A 25,648-nucleotide genomic window follows, 5' to 3' on the forward strand; every position below is an offset into this window, starting at 1 on the left:
CGTTCTTGTAGTGACTGTTTAAAGATGGCACATAGACACGAAGGTGACGAGGCTACAAAGTGAAACAAGGCAAAATATAATCTATACATTGCATAACTAGCGGCGAGGATCCGGTCGTGCCAGGTAGGGGCGATAACAATAGAATTCGTGTTGTATAAAATAACACATATGCGCGACAACGCTTTCTTTTCTCGTAAATGTTCTTTTTTTTACAAATTTATTTGTTTTTTATTTGTTATCTAAATTGATAACAAATGTTTCGATAAATTTTTAACAAATTTTCTATTACGTCAAAGGTATGCCTTTTTTAATTACTAAAATAAATAAGAATTCATATATGACAAATTAGATTAAAATAATGACAACCAATTAAACAACAACAACAATAATAATAATAATAATAATAATAAATAACTATATTAAAAATAAAATGATTAAAATTGACAAAATGATGTTTACAATTCATATCTAATCTTTTACAATATTTATTTCTGTTACTAAGAATCTATTTAAGTTGTGCATTCTCTACTTTTCTAAGAACCTATGCAACGACAAAAATCACAGCCACTTCAATAAATATTTAGAATCTACGTGCCGAGTAATCAGTAACGCATCAAACGTGTCTCTCCGACAAAACATATCATTGCTGTAATAACAACATTCTTAATTCTAAAAACAAAAAATTTACAAAAAAAAGATGCAATGAAATAAACAAAAGACGAAAAATTAAAGGAAGATCCTTTCAATTGAAAAATACATTGGCCACATTTAAAATGAAATATTTCAATGACACATTGAACTTTTCAAAAAAAGTATTGATTAAGTTTTGCTAATGAATCAAAATACTAATTAAACACAAGCTAATCATTTGTTCATTAGTCTGAATATTTGTAAAACAAATCTGATCTCTTGATCGGGTTGTTCATTCTGAACGCGCATACACACGCACATGGCACACACAAATAACACTCATACGTAAACAGATAATCAATAGCACTAGCCACGTGCGTACTATGCTGACTCAACTCTAATCGATCGCAATTAACGATCATTTGTTGCGATTGATAGAATTACTGTACGAATTTTGCGCTTTTTCAATAATTGAATCCAATTATAAGCACACGTGTGTGTATTTTGTACAATACATATCGATGGGTCGTTAACTATACCTTCGAAGTTCATCACGAGTTAACTCTATATGTGTTTCATTTAATTTTACTATCACGAATCATTGATTATTTCGCAAAACTTTTCTAAAAAAGAAAGGATAATTATTGTTTGTACGAATGATTTGATAAAAAAGAAAATGAAAGTTAATATAAATGATTATATTGGGTTGGTAAGAAAGTCATTTCGGTTTTCTAGTGTGAAATAAAACTTAATTGTTTTTATACAAACAAAAAAAAATGAACTTTAAATTAAATAACTAAAAAATGTTAACATTAACAAAAGAATAACGAAACAAACATAACGCTATTTATTGGTGCAAGCCAAAATTACTTTCTTGCCAACTCAATATTTTCATTTAAAATTAAAAAAAAAAAAAAAAAGAAAATGGTGCAGACAATTTTGAAAAAATGGTCTACAAGTTGCAAAAAAAAAAAAAAATCGTAAATAAATCGTAAAATAAATTTTATTCTATTTTCTCGCTCGCATCACTCATCGTTATAATTTTTATTACCTAACAACAAGAAAAACCAACCAAAAAAAAATGCTAGATGTTAGATTTTAGACTCGTCGGTAGAAACTAAATTTGCAATTGCTTGCAAAAGGTTAGACGTTAAGTTAAAAAAAAAAAATAATAAATGATGCAAGGCGCCTCCTCTCCTTTCTTATTCGTTTCTTCTTCTTCTTTGCTATTTCTTTTTGTCGTTTAATCGCGAGACCGATGTCGACTTTCACGATGAAAATGCAGAAACTCGATCCGCAAAACCTTGGCTCTCGGGTGGAATTCACCTCGCGAACCAACAACGACGACTAAGCCGTAAGAATAATCGTAAGTGGGCTGTACCAGTTATCCTCCTGTCGAGTATAAACGTCCTTCAAACTTTAATTTTAATCGGGAACGAAATATTTTTCTTAGCGCCACCAATTTTCTTTCCGGCGCCATAAGATCAAATCAAATTCCTTCCTTCCTCCCCCTCCCCATCCCCGTTACTCTTTACCCAATTATTCTTCTGGAATTTCAGTTCGTGAGAACAGAATCCTTGGTATTTACTTTCGGTTTTCTTTCATTCCGAATTTGTTAGCTTCAAATACGCGATACTCGACAAAAACTACAATTTTTGTTTCATTTCAACGAAAGAATGAAAAAAAGGATTAAATATTTTGTTTTCTTTTAGATAAGAAATTGTTTGGTTTATTTTCTGCGTCATGTAATTTTGTAAAAAAAATCAAATACGACAACTTTCGTCCGGAACCATATGTTCTACTTTTCAAAATAAAGCAGTTATTCGGCCCGTTTTTTTCCTCCCCCCCCCCTCCATGGTTCTCTTTCTTTCTCTCTCTTTTTCTGTCTACGACATTGTTTGTAAATTGATCCGCGAAAAAAAAAGAAACCGAACAAAACGGTCACGGAAATGCTATGTCAGCTTTGACGAACTCCCAACACGTATAATGTATGCATAAAAGCGTCACGAATATCCTATGTTATAATAATAATGAAAATGATGATTAATTAATCAAAATAATAATAATAATAATAATAATAATAATAATAAAAGATGAAATATGAACCAACGATTACTCAGTTAACAAACATAGAAATTGTTATATGTAATACATAATAGATCAAATATCATGTTACAAAATTAAATAAATAGTATAAAATATGTAATTGATATACTCGTGTCTTACACTCATATACATAACATTGGTGAAGCAATAAGTAACAAAAATATATAAGTATGTCGTACTGTTGGAATTTGTATCACAAACCACGACATTGATAAAGTAATAAGTGAACTAATAAAAATACATAAATACAGGAAAAACTGGAACACCACAATCAATATCCAAAGAAACATTAGCAACATCAAATCAGGATTTATATCAATCAGACTTATAATATATGTAGGATGATTCACTGAATGAATTTATAATTCATTTTAGCTCTGAATCGTTTATCCAATAAGAAAAATGCAATATATGTTTACAAATTGATTGAAAGACAATAACAAAATCAAACCTTTACTGTACTTTGACAATAAATTTAGACACACGTATGCATGCAAAAGTTGTAAAAATAATTCTATTAAAAATTACAACAGCAATAAGAACAATTTAAGATTGTAAGACAACAATAAATTATTTTCTATTACAATGGCAACGAAGAATGATTAAATGATTTGATAGAAAATTTATTACCAATACCTCATTCTATGGAATCGAAAAAAAAAACAGGATCATTAATCTCTTAAGATAAATAATAACAAAAAAAATAATAACACTAATTGATGATAATAATGATAATGATGATGATGCATGTAATATTAAATGAAAAATATTCATGAATTTTATATGATACTGAAATACAAGGAATGAAAAAACTCGTCTAGTTGAAATATTTGTAAAAATTATCCTTACAATACATTCTTAATTACTGTAATGAAAACAATAGCTTTAGTATTAAGATTATGTATTAGGTAACAACGATTGAAGTATAATTATCTAAATGAAAATCGGTCGAGCGGAATTTTTGTGAAATAACTAGTCTGAAATAGTTCTGCTTCATTTCGTACAATAACTAACATTGTTAGAAAATATTTTTCATTATTGTCGTAAACCTACATGTCGAGAATGAACGTAGTGTAAATCACGTTAGCCTTCGTTACAAATACGAAAACCTTTCTTTGCCTTTCCAGGGTCGAAGACGACCTCGTTCCGTTCGTTTAATGCTAAAAGATAAGGAAACCTTTTTGCATAAAGAAAGTTTCGATTACAATATTTATTTATATACGTATATGTAAGATAACGTTCCCTGTTGTTATTTTATTTTTTTTTTTTGGCCACAATAAAAATCAAACAACACTCCAGGGGCGAATTTAGGCATGGTTTTTTGGGACCTCAAATTCAAGACCCCGTTTTAATCAAAAAGGTCCCCCCTCCTTTCGTGTCAAAAAGAAAAAATGACTAGTGAGTTGACACAACTAATTCAAACTTAGTTTTATTGAGTAAACTCTCATACACAAACAATATTGGTAAAGAAACCGTAAAATTAACAGTTACTTTTTGCGTCATTCAAAAATTCACATTAGGCGATAAAATTATTAACAAATAATAAAATTTATATCTCAAACAAATTGTTCACGCGTATATATTTTGAACGTGCAACATCTGCCATATTGTTTGCTTAAGATAAAATGAAAAATTGATGCGATTATTGGACCAATTTGATTATATAAAATTGCAACAAAAAAAAAAAAAAAGAAACAAAAGAAAAGAAATAACAAAACAATGATAATAAAAATAAAAAGAATAAAAAATAGCCGAAATGTTGTACAGCGAGACGGAAAGTTGTTCATCCGATTTAAAGCTTGTTTACCAGTTCTTTCAGTGAAACGAATTATCGAAGCCACGTGGCCAGAGCGTGCGCGTTGTATTCGTTGCGGTTTAGAAAGTCGTCGTCAGGGATTAGCCTGTGAACGTTTCGATCGTTTTACAAGGAATCGCCAGGTGAAAAGGTGCGCCCATATTTATTATTATGCTACATGTGTGTGTGTGTGTATGTGTAATTTCTACGTATACTCGCCTAGGTCAGATTCAAAAGTTCACTCTATAAAAATGTAAGATTTTATTATAAGTAACTGATTTAAATAAATGTATCCATCTTTCATAATCTGTTTTTCTTTCAATGATCTAAATCATACTTTGAAATAAATTTAATAATCAATCTTGATGTATATTTATAATGTTATTCAATTTATCGTTCCAAGACGATATTTCTTTTTCTTTTTTCTTATCGAGAATATACATACATACGTGTGATTGTGTATGCGTAACATTGAAAAGCAATCTTAACGACCTACCATAATGTCAAATTAAACAAGATTAAAATCAATATGTGTTCAAACATATTCATGATATTTCTTTTTCCGAGTTTTCTAACATCATAGTAAATAATTAGAGAATACTATGAACTAAAGATGCTACATTTAACAATATAAAATTGTAATGTAAAATATCAAATATTCTAGAAAAATGAAATATGTTATACATGTTCTCTGATCGTCCTTTAAGAACATAATGCAAATTTGATGTGGCAGTCAAAGTGTTAAGTCTCGTTTCCCCACTGAGAAGTAAGAACAAGAAGTAACTTTCACAATCAGTTTATATTCCGTGAATATTTTGAAACGTTCGTCATAAGCGCTTGTTATCAAATATTTATCGAGGTTTCTATAATCAACTGTGAGACAAATGTCGTAGCTTGTAGCCATTAAATTGTAGCAATAAGAATCAACAACAACAACAAAAAGAAATATGAAACATTACACGTGGCAATTGGAACAAATGTTTTTCAAATATGTATATATATATATATACAAATGTATTCTTAAAACCAAAACTGTAACGTAAAAGAATGCAAATATATTTCTCAGGTTAGGTCACAGTATCAGTTTCGAGGGTACGGTGGTATCAACAAAATGTTTCTATCAGTTGGCTCATGTTGAAAATGTTTAGGGACAAGAAGACAACGGCAAATTCCTCGTAGTTACTTCAGCGTAAAGAGACACAAGTCTTTATGAAATTCAAATGCGAAACGATGGTATCTTACTAAGCTCGTATTCCCATATATATTGTCCTTTCACGTTTCGATACACGAAACTCAATTCCAAGTCACGTGCGCTTGTTGTTAGTTCGCAAGCTAACTAAAATCTTTTTTTTCTTCCTCTGCCACGATAAATTAATCCAACAACGACATTACGAAAATATTTTTTTCTTACTATCGTATTTCATTATAAACACTTTTTTTTTTTCTTGCATTATTATGGTAATATTCGAAATGTTTAAGATTTTGTAAAAGTCCGTTCGATCATGGCCCGATAAATGAAAATAAAGATAGATATGATAGGTAATAATTAGATACACGTCAGATAAAATCGAAATTTCGTAATCGCATTTTGATTACGATAGCGGATGAATATATCGGTATTTCTATTAAATTATCGAAGAACATATGCTACTTAGGAAATTTTTAATAAATGGGTGCCTGGAAAAAAAAAACAATTTCTTTTCCTTGAAAAGGAAAGGAGAGAAGATAGACGTAATAATTGTACAATCTAAATTTATATAAAGAGAAACACATAAATATACCTTAAATCTTTTAATGGTACAGTTCTAATTATGGCCTACGTTATACATTAAAAACTTGTAAAATATAGATAATTAATTAAATTTAACATATTTTGAAATAGAATTTATAATTAATGTTAATGCATATTTCCTAATATTACCAATCATTGTATAACAATAATATTCTTTGTTTCTTTTTCCAGAAAATAAATTTTCCCTTTTTTCTAACACCTATTCACATAATTCTAAAACAATGTATTACATTTCATTTCCGTAATACACCCTCAAACTTCTATATTAAATTTTTCCTTTTTTTTTATCTAAAGGTAGAAATACAGATCTGTGGGATAAGGTTTCGCAAGGATTACAAAATGAAACTTGTCATGCACCTGCATCAAATCAATTGATACTCCAACATAACACAATGATGTCTGTGAGATTAAATTTATAATTAATATTTATGTATATTTGTTAATGTTGGCATTCATCGTCTAAAAGAAATATTTTCTTCGTTTTAAATGAAAAAAAAAAATGAAAAAAAATTGTTTCCTTTTTTTTTTTTCCAAACACCCACTCAAATATTATTCTCATTATTATCGTGTATTACATTCATTTCCGTGATACATCGTCAAACTTGGATACTATATACTTTTCTTTATTATTTCCTCTTAAGGTAGGGGTAGAAATCAGTGAGATAGGATTTCGCAAGAATTACGAAACGAAACTTGTCCTGCACCTGCATCAATTGATACCCCAACACAATGTTGCCTATTTGAATTCCTTCGCAATGTGTCACACTAGAATAAACGTGCGTGTATATATGACGTATGTATATGCAAGTATATATCTGCTTATGTATTATGTTATATATACCGTACAGAAAAGAGCCGATGAACTTTCATCTCGCTCCAAATCACGCGATCATGCTTCTATCTCTTTGTAATGTACTCTAATGTTAACATAATTAATTATCGATGATCGGAATAACTCGAATTAACTTAATATTACGGAAAATTTTGATTATCTATGATATAATCTGAGATGAAATAAATTTAAACGTTTCGAGAAAACATTGAATCATTAAACCGTTAAAACTAAACCGTACTATAATAACGTTAATTTTATAGTTTTTTTTTCTATTTTTTGTGTGTGTACATTCTTGGTTTAAAAGATGAAGAAAATCCTCCCAATTGTAATATTTTCCTGCTTGATTTAACGACAGTCACAATTATCGATACAAACTTGAAACTATCAACAACAAAAAACTGTATAATAATTATTAGGAATACATCGTCGGAAATAAACACAAAACAAAACAAAACAAAAAATGTTATTGCAAAATAATGTAATCATCTAATACGAAATTTCTAACTTCGTGCTTTTTCTTCTTATTATTATTATTTTTTATTACGTAAGAATTTAAACATCAAAATTCATGTCAATTTGTGTAATATTGCATAGAAATTGAAATATATATAATTATTAAATTGATAGTTATACTTAATATTATAATTAATGAAAGCAAGTAAAAATGACATAAATTTCATTACAATGACATGCCATTTTTTTTTATGTTAACGTTTCAAATTTACGCATTTATGTTTTTCAAATTTATGTAAATTTGATACCAAAATTGAATTCTTTAAAATGTAATTTATTACAAAAATTTGTTAAACTAATCAATTACAATGTTGGGCATAAACAAAATTAATTTTAACAAAAACTATCATTTCCTCTCAAGTATCTCGTTCGTGTAATTAAAATTCAAATAATAATTATGTAATAAAATATAATATAAGAAGTTACCTTTAAGAAGTTTAATTTTAATAAAAAATTACACAAAAAAGAAAACGAAACACGAGCTTTAAGTTATCTGACTTTTAACTGTAAAATTAAATGAATAATCAGATAAACTATAAAAAGATCGATTTAATTCAAAGTTATTATTTTGTATTTGCAATGATCATTCGCATGACGAAAAACAAGTCGCGCGTATGCAAATGCGAAACTAAATTTGTGGTTTATGTTCTTGAATTCAAATTAACAATTATGCCGCGTTTTCTCTTCTTATGAGAGGGAAGTAAGAGGAAGGAGTAAGATGTCATTTCCAAAGACTAAATTAATGCAAAAGAGAGAGATAGAAATAAAAAGAGAGGGAGAGATACAAATATCTCTCGGAGAAATCTATTATTTTTTAATGGCACTGTTCCAAATAAGCCTTTGATGGTCAAAACAACGCCATTACGTACCACACCGTACGGCAAACGTAACTCAAAGAGACGTTTCTTTGATATGTAAAAAAGAAATAAAACAAAAAAAAACCAAACAAAAAAGAAAACAGTCAGAAAAGTGACGTAAGTACAAAAAAGAAAAATAAAATAAAAAGGATAATAAATTCGTCAGTTTGTGAATAAAAAATATTGAAAATATTTGTATATTTACTTTCACAATTGAGAAAAGAGAAGGCATACACCTATCGTGCGTCACAAATGAAACCGAAATAAGTGTCGAAATATTATAAAATCAATAAAACCATTACACACTTACGTTTTAAAAGTTGTAATATCTTTCCTTTGAGAAAGAAATTGCCAAGTCCACCGTTGTTCCTTCGTCTTCTTTTTCTCGTTGATCTTCCTCGTCGTAAGAAAATCGAGTGAGCCGTACTCGCAAAAGAATCTTCCAATGATCGTAAAAATAATGTCTTTGTAGATAATAAAATTCGATAAATTAATAAATATCGTAAATTAGATTTCGGTGACGTATCGAATCTCGTTTTTCCCAATCTCGAGATATGAACCGTTTCTATAACTTTGTCGTCTATCTCGATAGACGACAAAGGTGAGGAACAGTAAGAGGGACAGAGAGAGAGAAAAGTGAAAAAGAGAAATATTACAATATTCTCTAATTTCACGTATGCGAACGTATCCTCGATCAATATCGATATTAATATCTCTCAATATTTCGATTCCCGCGCGCTTTTTTTTTTTGTTTTCCCCCTCGACGAAGTAAGAGAACGCGTGCGCGCGGTAAATGACAAGAAAGAGTTAACGAGATAGAAAGAGAAAGATATAGTTGGAAATAAAGAAACGAGACGGAGAATATATTTTTAAAAAAACGTTCAATAATTTAATAAACGAATTAAAAAATTCATACAAACAATCTCTCGACCCGAGCTACGTCCGAACAGTTCGGGGGTTCGAAGACAACTGAACCTGCCAGCGGACTTTGGAATCGGTGAGCGGATTCGGTTCGCCGACTCGAGTTTGTCGTTCTCCTTCTAACTTTTCTCTCTCTCTCTCTCTCTCTCTTTCTCTCCCTCTCTCTTTCTAACAATACGTGCATATACCATAAACGATACATAACTTATATATATATATACACACCTTCATTTTCTTTCTTACTTACCTTCCATCTACATTTTTCTTATTACTTCTCTTTTTCTACAATGCGCACAAGCTCGTTTGTTCACCATGTATTTTGTTCGGGAACATTTCAATTTTACTGGAATATTTTATCAAGTATATATATATACGGTAACACACCATACTTATTCTTTTTCTCCAATTGTTAGCAATGTCATTAGTCGTGTACTTCATCGCACCCATGTATACACATACATACATAAATAAGAATATACTTAACATTTTCTGTTAAAATTATGAGATACTTATATTCTTTTCTGTATGAATCTACATGTCTCTCAATTAGTTTTATATTATTTTAGATACTTAAGAATGTTTTTATTTAAATGCTTACACGTGTAAACGTTCACCATTTTACGTAAATTATCGGATATTTGTTTTTTTCTTATACGAATTTATACGTTTTAATATATTTTCTATTATTTTATGTATTTAAGCTTATTATAAAAAAAACATACACACACACACAGACGCACTCATAGGAATACTTGCTATTTTCCTTTTTGCGCAAATTTATTTAAGCAACTATTAAACTTATTTTAAATTTATGAGATCAGGTATGAACATATTTGTTTCTTATTAAAGTAATGTTTTGTTGATTATTGTCATTAAAAAAATCGATATTAAACTTAAACATAAACATGCTTAAGTATTTCGTATAATATTTTAAATTGAATAGAAAGAAAAATAGCAAAATCGATCGTAGCATACATACTCGACATTTTTCATGATATTTTCATTAAAGATTTTCATTCAAATATAGAAATAGAAATTTAGATATTAAACAATTGAAATTAATTTGAAAATAAATTCTAGATAAAATATTAATACGAAAGTTTCGTTCCTATATTAACCTTGACAACAATCCTAAAGTCTTGTCACGATAATCCGCACCCACAACTAGAGAAATCGAGGTAAATCGTAAACGTATTGAACATTTGATACGATAGATTATCGAACGTGCCAATGACTTCTAAAATTTGCTAAAAACTTCACGAAATTTGACATCTTTTTTCGTCATAAAATTGGAAAAATTCAAACATAAATAATACTTAAAAGAATATCGTATGATTATTAATGTACCGTTAATTATGATATTGAGTCTAACCATGAGTTAAAAAATTATACACAAATTTATATATATATATATATATATATATATATATATGTGATGATTTATTTTATAATATAGAAAAAGTATATCTCATAAAATTGATTTTTCCAATTTTTTGACTTACAATAAATCCACCGTCATAATTACTGGCACATTTGATAAGAGTTTAATTAATATAATCAAATTGCCACATTTTGTTCCCATCTGGCGCACGTCAAAAAAATAATAAAAATTAGACGATATTTAAACGTCCTTGGTACATAATTACCATACGTAATTCCGTATAATTATACAAAGTTGATTCTATCAAAGTATGTGTGAATATGAATAAAAAAAAAACAGATATTTTTGAGATGAGAGCAAACGAAACCACGAAAGATAGACACAGGATGACCTTCGTTCGAGGTTTTGTAAACGATGACAAAAATGAATCGATATATTACCGATGAGAGTTTATTTCATGGTTATTGTTATGTAGGAAACACTTGTTTAATTATCAACCATCAGGTCCTATAGGGGTACAAAAATTATAATTCATTATAAATTTAACTTTGAAGTTTGTAACGTCAATGCTTTGCAATGAAGTTTAACAAAGAAAGAATTATTATGACCGTGAGTCACGTTATTTTGTCGTCATGTTGATGTATCACTGTTTCGAACGATTATAATTCCACGTGTTGAACGATTCAACGTGAACGAAAATGATGGCAAAATTGCTAAGACGAGGGAATGTCATCTCCCCCTTCCACCGTTTCCTTTTCCTTCTCCTACTCGTTATTTTTCGTCCTTAACCTGACGAGATAAGAAAACGTATATTTATTTCTTTCATTACTGTCATTCAATATAAAATAAAGTACTCGTAAAACTTGTAAATTCCTAGAAAATAATATCATTGAAAACAACAACCTGTGATAAGAATTATTACATCTTTTTTATTTAAATCAAATAACAACTTATTCGGTTGAAAAAAATATTAAATTATATTAATTTTATCTTTATGACAATATTTGCTACCTTCTGTAATTACAAAATATAAAAAGTGTTTTTTTTCCTTCTTATTGATTGTGCCAATGAATCGTCGTTAAGAACGATCGGAGAGTTTATAAAAGAATTGTGTGCACAGGAATGTAAAGTACGTCAAAAATCAATCAAGTTGTCTTCGTTCGTTGCCAAATGTTTGAACGTATTATCTTAATGTATTTTCTTCTTGGTTTTACTTTATTTGTTTCATTTGTATCAATGTGTTATTACGTAGCATAAGCGCCAACGACAACCACTTTATAAAGGCATATTTATCAAATTTTTTAATCCAATTTGATTAAGATTATTAACGTATCATTGATTCATAAAGCATTCTTAATTCGCGAGCATTTTTATTAAACCGAGAATATTTACGAAACCAAAAGATGGTTTCATTTCAAGCATAGTTTGAATAATTAAACTAATCTAAATTGAATGTTGAGAAAAATAAACAATATTAATAAGACGACATTTAATCACTGATGCAATAATAATTTATAAGACATGCAAATTAGTGAAAGAATTTGTACCAATAAATAAATAATTGCACAGTTATCTGCGTTTAAATATTACCAGAAAAATGTTGAAGACAAATAATAATCGTGCAAAATAATATTTTACAATTACTTTCAATGCACTTTTAATGAAATAACGAAATATAAAATGTCTATGATAGGAATATTTTATTAAATTCAATAGTTTTAACCATGTATTAACTTCTTGATACAGCTGGCCGCCATTTTGGTACCTCCACAATAACAAAAATATGCGTCCGAAGACAATGAAAAGTTACCTTACCTGCATGGAAAATATATTATCTCAGAAGGACAGTAGTTGGTTACCCGATTACGCAAGAAAACCATGTATCGTCATTTATACAAAGTAATCGCGAACGCCATGAGCATCGGCAAAATCAAATCGTTTCGCAAAGATGCCCTGAAGACGTGACATTACGTGCTTATCGCGAGAAACACTTTTTTTCCAAACTACACGTTTCTACCAACGTTTCGATTCTTAAAAACGAATGTTCTCTTCCTTTTTTTTTTCTTTATATTTATACTTCATCAATAAAATAAAATATATACACATAAATATTACGTTAAGAATACATCGATAAAATAATTTATGTTTTATTGTTTAAACGACCAGAATATTCGTAAAAAAAAAAAGAATTACCAATAAAAAGAATGTTTTTGTTGTGCAAAGTGTAGTTTTTGTCATCTTAGTTGTTTTTGTTTAGTGTAAGAATGAATCCAGAAGAAAAGTCTCTGAACTTAGGAATTTCTGACCCAAATTATACGAATCTAAATCAACTCATCTGTAATTCTCCATTTTCAGAATTTCTTTTTTTCTAGAAATTTAATTATTAGTCAGACAACGACTAAACGACTGATCATATTTACCTTTTCAAACATGATGAAATGAATAGGCTTGTTTAGTTATGATCGAAGGGAATCCTTTCATTAACCTAGGTAATTTTTTCCCAATTGGGAAATCATCTTCTATTTTTCTATCTTCTGAATAGACGTAGAATGAAATATTTTTACCGATCAGGTATTTGTCGCTTTTACGTTATTACGTAAGATCGTTGGTGTCCTTATAATCCGAGGAACCATGGCCTACTTCGAGGTATTCACACCTTATCCGCAATACAATCCACCGATCAATAATTCACATTACGATTGACTAAATTTCTTACGCATATCGTTAATTTATTCTACAAAGAAAAAAAGTTAGTAAACAAATTTAAAATGTTTATATATATATTTTTTTTGGCACAACCGTAATAAAAATGTTTACTATTATTTCTCTTACCTATTTTTAAGTTCATTAAATTTACATTCTTATGACACGATAAAAGTAACAAAAATAAGTTTACGTTAAATTTAATATTTACATAAATATTATTTGCTTGATTTTATATTGTTTCAATTTCGCATAACTTTTGTATAACGTTTTATTTTTACAATTATATACATTATAGTACATTTTGAAGCATACACTTTTAATTTATCCAAAATTGCAGTTATTCAATGCATTTCCTGTTGTCAAAGTCACTTTTACAAGGGTGGATTGAAAAGTTTTAAATAGTTCTGAGTTTTTTTAGTAGAAACTTTTTTTTAAATATGTATATATACGCGAGCGTGTACGTGTGTATATGTTTATAGAATTGTTAAATTCCAACAGTCAATATACTCTTTAAAATGTCTAAAGAAATTTATACTGCAATAAAAATGTATACAATATTAATGGTGATATGAAATAAAATTATAATAAAAAATAATAAAAAATATTACTTATTAATTATAAGAAGCACCAAAATAATGTTATCAGCATTTATTGACATATTGCGATATTACTAACCATTAAACTGTATTACCTAGCGGAAATATCGAGAACTAAAAAATCGCTAATTAGTTCTGCTATAAAACGATAGATGACGCGAATAATTGTTCAAAATTGAAATATAAATGTAATAGAAATTTAATATTTAACAACGAAAAATAACTATTTAATAAAATCTACCAATAAAAATATATTAATTTTTATAAATATCAAGAACAATAAAACATCTTTCAATATTACCTGAATGTCTGTTTTATCATAGTATTTTGTCAAAACTTATATGAATAAATAGAAAGCACTCGATATAATTTTAAAACACAATTTTGGCACCGAAATCATGAATACCAATCAGTGTTACTAAAAAATTAAAAATTTACTATATATAGATACCGATTCAATCATTTAGTTATTAGATTCTACTTTTAAATTAGTTTTAAGACAAATTTGTAAATTTAAAGCTAACATACATATTTTATAATAATACAAGAAACACACTTCGATTAATTGGTGTCAATGATCAATTTTATAAACAATACAACAATGACAAACAACTTTAATTATTTAGCCAATAGTAGAACTTTTAACAATATCATTCTGCTACATTGGCAAATGATATAGTCGAAGTTATGCTATTGGTCATACTGCTGATAAAATTACTCATTGATTCAAGTTGAAGTGGCCCATAATTTGTTTTTAATTAATCCTTACGTTAGTTGGATTAATTAAATATTAATATTTGATGTAATAAAATAACAGATTATCTCATTTATTAAACCTTTATAGCCATTTACAAACAGATGCATGAGACAATATAACGACTAATAACAGCTAATGACGTAAAAGGAATTTTAGTAGCGACCAATTAAAACACTCGGTAATAAAATTCTTCCAAAATATGCCAATAAGATGCAATTTCATTCGAAGTAACCTTAATCTTCGCGACTACATGATTTGATCCAAAATTAGACATTTTGAATTAAGAATGAAAGTAAAAAAAGGTATCCAAAAATTGATTTCGCGAAACATTGATTACATATAACTTGTACTTATTTTTAATATTTTAAGTATACATTTAAGGAATGTCAGAAAAATCATTTATTTATATTTAACGATTTCATTATTTTTTAATCTTTCCTATTCTAATTGTAGGTACCCTGTTAGCCGATATTATTTTCGTTCAAACATAGGATGACGTATGATCAATCAACTATTAACTAGGAATACCCCATTCTATACATGACTTCTATAATTCATTGTTTAAACTTCATATTTACAAGTATATATAAAATAGAAGAAACTACTTACAATTAGAATTGAATTCCTAAACAACAGCAAAAAAAATAAATAAAAATATCCTGTTGGAATTGTCCTAAATGTCAATGGTAATGAATAAAACATTGTCTGTTAAAAAATATTCAATATTGTTAATTAATGAGAAAATCAAATAAACAGGGCATACTGTTGTCAAGAATTTAAATCCATTAGCCAAATAATAAAATATATTAGAAATAATGTAACTTATCTTACATATTCATAAATATCTAGAAAATGAAGAAAGGCATGAAACAATGGGAGCGTCAACGAATGCTGAACAGAAAGAAAGAAAGGAAGGAAGGAAGGAAAAAAGAGCGAAAAAGAAGCAAACTTGTCTCTTTGTAGATGCGGTGTAGAGCCTAGTAAGTATGTAATACTTATATATACTTACGTAGGTGTCTGTTTAAAGTAGGAGGAAGAGGAGTTGGTGAAGAAGAAGGGAGGAAGTTGCGCATGGTCGCTTGGAGGGATAGCGTTGAAACTTTCGTCACGGTATGTCTCCCTCCGATCGATCGTAGTTGTGGGTGAAAATACTTATATTCCGGTAGGTCTTGTGAAGAAATTAGCGCGAAACAAATATTATGTTCCGGCATTAATCTAAGGATGTAAGTAGTTCCTGGTAGAAAATACATCCGTTTGAATCATCGAGGCATACGTAGTACTTTTTTCGAACTGGTATCAAACTCTACTATTCTCGCTGTCGCGTGTAGAATTATTTTATATCGGCCGAGCAGCCGCCATCTTGTCTTACTTTAGACGAACAGAGAAAGATAGAGAAAGACCGAAAGATAGAGAAAGAGAGAGAGAGTGTGTGTGTGTGTGACTGAGAGAGAGCGAGAGAGAGAGAAAGAAAGAAAGTTAGAGAGAGACAGATAGAAACGGGCCGTGGCTGTGGTATAGTCCGTCATAGTGACAGCTTGGTAAAAGAAGCGTTCGATAGACGGTCGGTGTTGATGCGGTGCGCGCGTCAATCGCGTCGCTTATGCTCTCTACTAACGTAGAGAGAAGATCTATTATTTGTAGAAGATAATTCATCGGTCCTAAATATCCTAAAAACGAGATTAAAAACTTTTATTCGGAGAGTGTCCGCTTCCTCGTCAGATCAAAAAAGGTGGGCATTGAACGTTAACGAAGGTAATGGCAATGGAGACGACGCCGAGAGAACGTGAGATTGCTGCGGAGGATAGTATCAAGGTAGTATGCAGGTTTCGACCCTTGAACGACTCCGAGGAAAAAGCTGGATCGAAGTTTATCGTCAAATTCCCATCCGGCGGTGAAGAGAATTGTATCTCGATCGGGGTATGCTCTGATTTTACTCTGACTCACGCTAATTCTCTGCTTTATGATATCTTTTGTGAAAATGTAGTAATCGTTCATCTTCCGTGTCGCAAGTTTATTGTAGACAGCTGTTTTTTAATTGTTCTTGAGTTTTCCGATTACTTTGTATTTCATGTTTTATTCGTTGAAAATTGTTAACTATTAAAAAGGGTATTTAAACGATTACTGTTTAGTTATGTTTGTACGTTTTTCAATATTGTGCAATTTGAAAGACGATTATATATATATTTTTTAATTTAGATTCAATTACATGTTTATAGTTTTATTGTAAATTTTTATATGCGTTGTCCCACATATTTCTATCTACTCTATTTTATTATTTATACATTATAAGTAATACCATTACAATGAGAATAAAGTACTAGTAAGTAATATTGATTGATTATTTCTGTAAGAGAAAAAGAAATTGTAAACTTACAGTAATGCATTGTATAAGAAGTTGCATTATATGATGTTAATAATGTTTACAATTTATTTATTAATTTTTTAATTTAAATTCCTATCTGTATGCCGAATTTATTTCTTCTCTTTATTACTATTTTTACATATAAATAATAATGTTTACTATATACCATGAGAATAAAGTACTAACAAGTACTATTGATTAATTTCTGTAAAATAAAAACCAAGATAAATTTATGTTGATGTACTAAGCATGAAATAACAACATGAAGTTATTAATATTATGTTAATATTTGTTTTATTTTAGGGGAAAGTATATCTTTTCGATAAAGTATTTAAACCAAATGCCACCCAAGATAAAGTATACAATGAAGCAGCTAAATCCATTGTCACTGATGTATTGGCAGGATATAACGGTACCATTTTTGCTTATGGACAAACATCCTCAGGTAAGATAATTTATTTTAGTAATTAAAGATAATACTATGTATAAAAAATGTTTTATTTGAATTTTACTTAAATTTTGTAAATTATAATTATAGGAAAAACTCATACAATGGAAGGTGTCATCGGAGATCCTAATAAACAGGGTATCATTCCAAGGATCGTTAATGATATTTTCAATCATATTTATATTATGGAAGAAAATTTGGAATTCCATATTAAAGTATCTTATTTTGAAATTTATATGGATAAGATTAGAGATCTTCTTGATGGTAAACACTTGTACTACTTCTTTACTCCCTTACACTATAACATGATGTGAGACTGGTGGTACGCTTTATGATTTAAACATAAGAAACACGTAATATAGCACTGAATATAACACACAACTCTGTGTTTTAAATCATAGTGCAAGGGGTTAATATTGCTTGCCACCTAATTACTATTATGACATTCAATTTTGTCTCATTTTTATTAAGGATGACAAAGTATAAATCTTATATTATTCTATTTTTCAGTCTCTAAGGTAAATTTAAGCGTGCACGAAGATAAAAATCGAGTACCATTTGTAAAAGGAGCAACTGAAAGATTTGTTTCTAGTCCAGAAGAAGTTTTTGAAGTAATCGAAGAAGGAAAATCTAATCGACACATTGCTGTAACTAACATGAACGAGCACAGTTCTCGTTCTCATTCAGTTTTCTTAATTAATGTCAAACAGGAAAATCTTGAGAATCAAAAAAAACTATCTGGAAAATTGTATCTCGTTGATTTAGCTGGTTCGGAAAAGGTAAAAACCAAACAATATACTCATTGTTTTTCAAAAATATAAATATTCAATTTTGTTTTTTTTTTATTAATTATAGGTATCTAAAACCGGAGCGGAAGGGACTGTTCTTGATGAAGCCAAAAATATTAACAAGTCTCTATCTGCACTTGGTAATGTCATATCTGCGCTTGCCGATGGCAACAAAACGCACATTCCTTATCGTGATTCCAAATTGACAAGAATTCTTCAAGAATCACTTGGTGGCAATGCTCGAACTACGATTATTATTTGTTGTTCACCTGCTAGTTTTAATGAGTCAGAAACCAAGTCGACTCTGGATTTCGGTAATGTATTTGATGGAAAATAAAAATCTAGCGTTAATATTTATTAAATACAAATGTAGTATCTGCTTAAAGATACGTTTAATGAAATATATTTCTCATGTTATAGGTAAACGTGCTAAGACTATAAAGAACGTTGTATGTGTTAACGAAGAATTAACTGCAGAAGAGTGGAAACGTCGTTATGAACGCGAGAAAGAAAAAGCTGCTAGACTTAAGGGTAAAGTTGAAAAATTAGAAGCAGAATTGTCTCGTTGGCGCCAAGGTGAAACCGTTAAGCCCGAAGAACAAGTCAGTTTAGGAACACCTGATGTTATTACACCAATTATTGCATCTGTTGAAGGTAATTTCCAAAAAGTTTAAATATTTTCTATTATTTCTATAAATATGATTTGACAAATGATATTACTACTTGTTTCATCAGGAAAAATTGACGATGGTCCTCTACCAGCTACACCCGGTGGTGGACTTATGGCAGGATCTCTTTCGAACGAAGAAAGACAAAAACTAGAGGAAGAACGTGAAAGACTGTACCAACAGTTGGATGACAAGGACGAAGAAATAAATCAACAATCTCAATATGTTGAGAAATTAAAAGAACAAATGGAAGAGCAAGAAGAACTGATTGCAAGCGCTAGACGGGATTATGAACAATTGCAACAAGAAATGAATAGAATACAGCAAGAAAATGAAAGTGCTAAAGAGGAAGTCAAAGAAGTTTTACAAGCTTTAGAAGAATTGGCAGTTAATTATGATCAAAAATCACAAGAGGTAATGATTATAATAATAATGTATTTTAAAATAGCAATATTTGATTTATGTTATTAAGAGGGAATAAAGAGATGCATATATGGAATGATAATTAATTTAAAATATAACTAATTTGTACTTTTCTTTTTTTAGGTGGAATTGAAAAATAAAGAGCAAGAAACATTGACGGAAGAGCTTCTCGCTAAACAAGCTGCTTTAAATAATACCTCGTCCGAATTGCAACAATTGCGTGATATGTCCGCCCATCAAAGAAAACGTATTGCTGACATGCTTGCTAACTTTTTGAAAGATTTAGGAGAAATTGGAGTAGCCATTGGTGGTGACGAAAATCTTAAAGTAAGTTTATCTCGAATTAATTAAAAAATAAATTTATCGTATTACATACGATATTTTCTTAATTTACAATTTAGGTTGCACCAGAAAATAATGGAAAACTGGAAGAAGAGTTCACAGTTGCGAGACTTTTTATTAGTAAAATGAAATCAGAAGTCAAAAATTTGGTTCAACGTTGCCAAGGATTAGAAAGTTCTCAAGTGGATTGTAACAAAAAAGTAAGTTGAATTAACGTGATCCTATCGTTTAAAGCATATTATGTTTATATATATGTATACTTAAAAAATATTTATTCGTGGATATTAGGTTTCCGAATACGAAAAAGATTTGGCAGAATGTCGACTTTTGATAACTCAGCATGAAGCTCGTATGCAAACATTGTCAGAATCTATGAAAGAAGCTGAAGCACGAAAACGTGCTTTGGAAGAAGATGTAGATGCATTACGCGAAGAATGTGCAAAACTTAAGGCAGCAGAACAAGTGCAAGCTGTCACTAATAAAGAAAAGGCAGAAGAGAAAGAGGCAGCTACAAAGATGAAGGTAGCTTTGGAAGAACAAATGGATCAACTGCGTGACGTACACCAGAAGCAGGTAAAATTTTATAACATATACTAATGAACAATTATAAATTAAAGTGTTAAAAATATAACGTGTGTCATTAATGTACAATTAATATTTAGGTCGCTGCGCTTAGAGATGAATTATCCGAAAAACAAGACTTGATCAGTGAATTGAAAGATATGAATCAAAAATTTACTTTAGCACATCAACGAATGCAATCAGATTACGAACGATTGAAACAGGAAGAAGCAAATAAATCTGTTAAACTTCAAGAGATGATACAGCTTCATGAACGCCGAGAACAGGTACTTTATCGTTTTATTTAATAAATTAAAATTATCACTCTTATAATAAAATCTATTTTCTAACATTAATTTATCATTTATAAAACTTTTAGACAAGGAAAGATCTCAAAGGACTAGAGGATACCGTATGCAAGGAATTGCAAACGCTTCACAATTTACGTAAATTATTTGTTCAGGATTTGCAAACTAGGATAAAAAAATCAATTCACGTCGAAGATAATGAAGACGATGGTGGCTCACTTGCTCAAAAACAAAAGATTTCATTTTTAGAAAATAATCTAGATCAGCTTACGAAGGTTAATGTAGTAACTATGCTGCTAACATTATTTATGCTTATAGCGTTGTTAGAACGCAATTCATTTTATTTTAAGCAAAGTTTCCATCGGTTATATTTCGTTTGTTAATTAGGTCCACAAACAATTAGTCAGAGATAATGCGGATCTTCGATGTGAGTTGCCTAAACTTGAAAAGAAATTAAGGACAACTGTTGAACGTGTAAAAGCTTTGGAAGTAGCTTTGCGAGATGCCAAAGAAGGTGCAATGCGAGATCGTAAGCGTTACCAGTACGAAGTAGATAGGATTAAAGAAGCTGTAAGACAGAAAAATTTGGCTCGCCGTGGACCTAGTGCACAGATTGCAAAGCCTATTCGAGCTGGTCAGCATCATTTAAGCAACATTAATGCTATTAGAACTGGCAACCGTGGTAAGCAATTTTAATTTATTTATATGAACTGTGTTATAAAAAAACGGTAGAATGAATTTAATTTATCTGTTACTTTTCTTTTGTTTCTTTTAGATGCGCTTAATTAAGATACTACATTGTGATTGAGAAGTCGTGGGTTTGTTCGATTTTGTACAAAAGGAGTCACTTCAGATTGCTCTACATTTTAGAGTAAGTGAATGGATTTGTTATGCTTAACAATTTTGTAATTATATATTTTTACTATTTTAAAACGATAAACTGTGTTATATAAATTGACAGGGATATTAACTTCTTAACGCGTACATTCGAATTTAAATTCGAAGAACGAGTGATAATAGAAGAAGTTAACTCGAGCAGCATCATATTTTATGTTATCGTAATGCATATGCTTGAATAGATTCAAGCAATGAAAAATCATCTCATGAAAGCTACTATATAAAATTTATATATATAAAGTCATTATATAATTTAACTTTATTTATAATCATTGTTGTAACATCTTGTATCCCTAAATTACGTTAAAATAAGATTATCGGGAATAAAGAACTGGTTTTCTTTTCCTTGACGAAATTTTTTATTTAAATGCGCGTTAAGGGGTTAAAGTTGATAATTTCGTCAGTATAATATTGTATGTAACGAAGTTACAAACGAACAAACCTAACGACACATTATTTCTTTATATATTTCTCTCTACTATTCTGTTTGCAAAACCAAATGTAATACATATTCCCCAATTCTGTGATCGTTCGGACATGTGATGTTAACTTAACGGGGAAAAAATTCATTCGTGTATCTTTGTCATATGCTTAAAGTTAATTTTTTTGTTGTCTTTCTTTCGAGAACGTGGTTTAAAAACGTATAGTAATGTTGAGTATAACGTCAAATCCTTCACTTTTGCAGAAAACGATTGCAAGAACGCTTTGCGTGCTGAGGTGCTAGGAGATCGAAACAAACTAATCTATTATTATGGTGTATTCACATAAATGTCATATTTTAAATGCAATAGATATATTATAATCTTAAAGAGCACCGCTAATTTTTTTTTTTTTCGAAACAAGCATGTGCTTTGAAGTATACTAATATATGAGTGCATCAATTTATCAATGTGCTGCATGTCCCATCCATGTATAAATATTTAACTCGATTGCACTTATAAAAAAAAAAAAAAAGAAAACTATCATAAATATTATATATCTTTTTTCTCAATTATATAAAACAATCTTGCTAAGATTAGCTTCATCCTTTTATGACCACATAGTATAATTTTTTTTCGAAAGATTTAAGATAGAATAATAATAATAAAAAATAATAATAATAATTATAATAATAACAACAACACCAACAACAATAATATTGAGCGATTTTAATCGTTACAACATCCGGTCTACCATGAACTTTATTTGTCATATCAGATGTCATTAAATTCATGATGAATACATTCAAACTTGAATGTTTTGGATGGTACTATTAAACTTGGAATTAAAATGTTGCTAATTCAGTTAAGAAATACGATCGGATATGCGGCCTTGAAAAGAATGATAGGAATAATCATGGCTTATAAGTACTCTTAGTTATAAATAACTTCCTCTGTAGTTACTGAATATTACACTGTCAAGAATATGATAGAAATTTGGACCTATTTTGTGTGCCCGCTTAACGTGAGTTAAGTGTTTCGGTTTCTTACAAAAAAATTGTAGGTCCAAAAAGGAATGATGTTTATAGAAAAAAGAAAATAAAATAATACACGAAAAGAAAAAAAAATTCATCTTCGCTTAATAATTAACAATTTATATTACTTTTTATATAGTCAAAGTTATGAAATAATTTTCTAATCGAATTATTTATATTAATTTATTTTTTATTCTAATTTATATTATTACAGAAAAATCAAAGTCGTGAAAATATATATCACGCTTTGCGTTCTGTGCAAACGTATCTATTAAATAATAATTATTATTCTTGAAAAATAGTCCTTCATGCGAAAAGCAGATTTTTAAGTGTTTACCTAAAAAAAATGCATATTTTAGGTAACACTCTCATATTATATATACAACATGATCTATTTATGTTCCTAAAACTTATTGCAGCTGCTGCTGCAAAGTGTCAAAATTATAATCACATCCCACTTAAAAATTATTGTTTTAAGTTAGAAATAGACTATTTGAATAATATTTTTTATAATTGGAATATATTATATATATATATTCCATATATGTATATATATACACACATACACATGAATAACGAAGCCACGTGTAACTAAATATAGTTTGCAAATGTTACATATCCTTTAATTGGAAATACATTTTTTTTGTTATTCCTTTTCTTCTCTCTCTCTCATTTTCCGTCGAATGTAATAGAAATTATTCTCATCGCAATTATCCGTCAACTAATGTTCCATATTGATCAATGTTTTATTATATATTTTAAATATCTTTTATGCGATAATCTGTTAATTTTCCTCACATTATCTTTCATTTTTGTAACACGAATAAGAAAATTAAATTCGTCCAATATAGCAAAGACGAATTTGGAGCATAGAGTGAGCGTAACTTTTATTTTTATTTTTTATGTTCTTGTCAAAGAAGGTCAAATGTATATAAAAAATGTAAATGCACTTGAATGTCTTTATATTAATTTAAATCTACATTATAATATTAGTATATATGGTACACTATGCTCACAAATAACTCAAAAACCAAACATATATATATATATATACACGCATTAATCCATCATAAATGCTGAATGCATTAATCTCATTTATTTAAAATCCACGACAAAAATGCTATTAAGTTTCCCCCTCGTTATTATAGAAAAGAGAAAAATATGAAAAAAAAAAAAAAATATTCATCGCTGAGTTTTGTATCATGATTCATGTATTTTTCTTTGACTGATGAATTGTGATGTAAAATCTCAGCATTAACAACCGTAACATTTATTTTTATAGAACATCAAATGAATAAGCATCAATGCTCATTAGCATTTCCATACAAAAACAAAGGATCGTTGCAGAATGTACACAGACTACAATTAATTAATAACTAATAATCATAAGCTTTGTGTCACTACATTCAATATACAATGGATGTATGTTACAAGATGTAAAGGATATAGCACTTTGAATTATTAAATAATTTCCATTAAAGAGATGACTCTCTCTGAAAGTGAATTTTTCATATTTTATTTAAACGTTGCCAAAATACGTACTTTTCGGGCTAAGAAAAAATTGTACGACTGCTCACATTACTATACGTTATTATTATAATATATTTGTCAATGTTATGTTTTTAAACGAAATTAAAATACAATATCGATTTATAATTTATTAGGATATTTAATCATTACAAATGAATTTCAATTTACCGAATAAACAGTCTGGTAATAAGTGTTCATATAACTGTATTCATATATTGTTATTTATTACAAATTAAATGTTATGTAATATTGTATACGCATGTAAAAGTATTTTCGTTCTATAAGAAATAATAATGGAAATAATTGCTATATCCTTTACCATTTTTTGTTGCGAGTCAAATTATTCTATAACGCTTTAGTTATTTTTATTCTTAAATATTTAAAATATATTTCATATTTTTATTAATTATTTAAATAAATTAATGTAGAAGTATTTAATTAAATTAAATTAAACGAAGGATTATTATATGTTCTAAAGGATTATCAAGTGGAAGTTTAATAAGTCGATTAAAAAATTTGTAATAGATAATAAAATTGTCGATACAGTTAATACATAATTTTTTTTTTCATAGTCTATTAAATCATCCCAAAAGTTTCAATAAGTTTTACACGCGTAACATTAAAAAAGAAAAAATATATATATATATTGCACGCGTAAAACTTAGTAAAAAAGAAAAAGACAAAAACTTTTAGGACGACTTAGTAATTAATATATTCGGTGTCTAAAGTTATTAAATTTCCGTAAAACAATATATTCAATAATAAGTAAATATAGCCAATTACTGTTAAAGGAGAGATCAATCTATAGCTGCTATCTTTGTAAACGGAGTAACGCGAATATGAAAGAAAATAAACAGATTAGTAATGGAATTATGTTTCATCATTTTAATAATTAGTAAATATGAAAATTAAATAATATATACATACATTCTGTACAAAAAGTATCTAGAATTTTTCATTTAAAAGTCCCGCTTAAAAA

At 28.8% G+C, this 25,648-nt stretch overlaps 2 protein-coding genes across 13 annotated transcripts in view; one reads left to right on the plus strand and one right to left on the minus strand.

Moving 5' to 3' along the window:
* The window catches only part of LOC107065416 (UNC93-like protein), a 39,884-nt gene extending 23,847 nt beyond the window's left edge, over positions 1–16,037 (minus strand). The window contains exons 1-2 of one of the 7 annotated variants that reach the window (XM_089177653.1): positions 15,899–16,031; positions 8,839–13,564 (exon numbers count right to left, since the gene is read on the minus strand). The gene's annotated coding sequence lies outside the window, so the exon portion shown is untranslated. Of the gene's footprint in view, positions 1–8,838; positions 15,795–15,898 lie in introns of those variants that run through there. The other 6 variants (XM_089177652.1, XM_089177650.1, XM_089177651.1 and 3 more) reach the window with 6 other exon arrangements.
* Positions 15,950–23,786, plus strand: Khc (kinesin heavy chain). 6 transcript variants are annotated; one of them, XM_089177644.1, is made up of 15 exons: positions 15,950–16,051; positions 16,516–16,806; positions 17,555–17,696; positions 17,790–17,963; positions 18,210–18,478; positions 18,555–18,801; positions 18,908–19,141; positions 19,223–19,569; positions 19,702–19,905; positions 19,980–20,120; positions 20,209–20,493; positions 20,583–20,768; positions 20,861–21,064; positions 21,177–21,471; positions 22,372–23,786. In XM_089177644.1, exons 2-15 carry the CDS (start codon positions 16,645–16,647, stop codon positions 22,452–22,454), a joined length of 2,973 nt encoding a protein of 990 aa, XP_089033770.1. In that variant the 5' UTR covers positions 15,950–16,051; positions 16,516–16,644; the 3' UTR covers positions 22,455–23,786. The 6 variants fall into 6 exon arrangements, 4 of the variants coding, with proteins under 4 accessions (XP_089033770.1, XP_089033769.1, XP_089033771.1 ...); XM_089177643.1 differs by having other exon boundaries at positions 15,972–16,112; XM_089177645.1 differs by having other exon boundaries at positions 15,975–16,112; positions 16,609–16,806.
* The last annotated feature ends 1,862 nt before the right edge of the window (positions 23,787–25,648 follow it).

The sequence above is a fragment of the Polistes dominula genome, unplaced genomic scaffold, assembly GCF_049000335.1.
Source record: "Polistes dominula isolate Pdom_NZ unplaced genomic scaffold, Pdom_raw_medaka contig_24, whole genome shotgun sequence".
Lineage (NCBI taxonomy): Eukaryota > Metazoa > Arthropoda > Insecta > Hymenoptera > Vespidae > Polistes > Polistes dominula.

Bases quoted from the DNA above. Each gene is read 5' to 3' on its own strand.
- Khc (XM_089177644.1), top strand. From the start codon at position 16,645: ATGGCAATGGAGACGACGCCGAGAGAACGTGAGATTGCTGCGGAGGAT. The intron at 16,807-17,554 runs GTATGCTCTGAT...GTTTTATTTTAG, and splicing joins AGAATTGTATCTCGATCGGG to GGGAAAGTATATCTTTTCGA. The intron at 17,964-18,209 runs GTAAACACTTGT...TCTATTTTTCAG, and splicing joins GATTAGAGATCTTCTTGATG to TCTCTAAGGTAAATTTAAGC.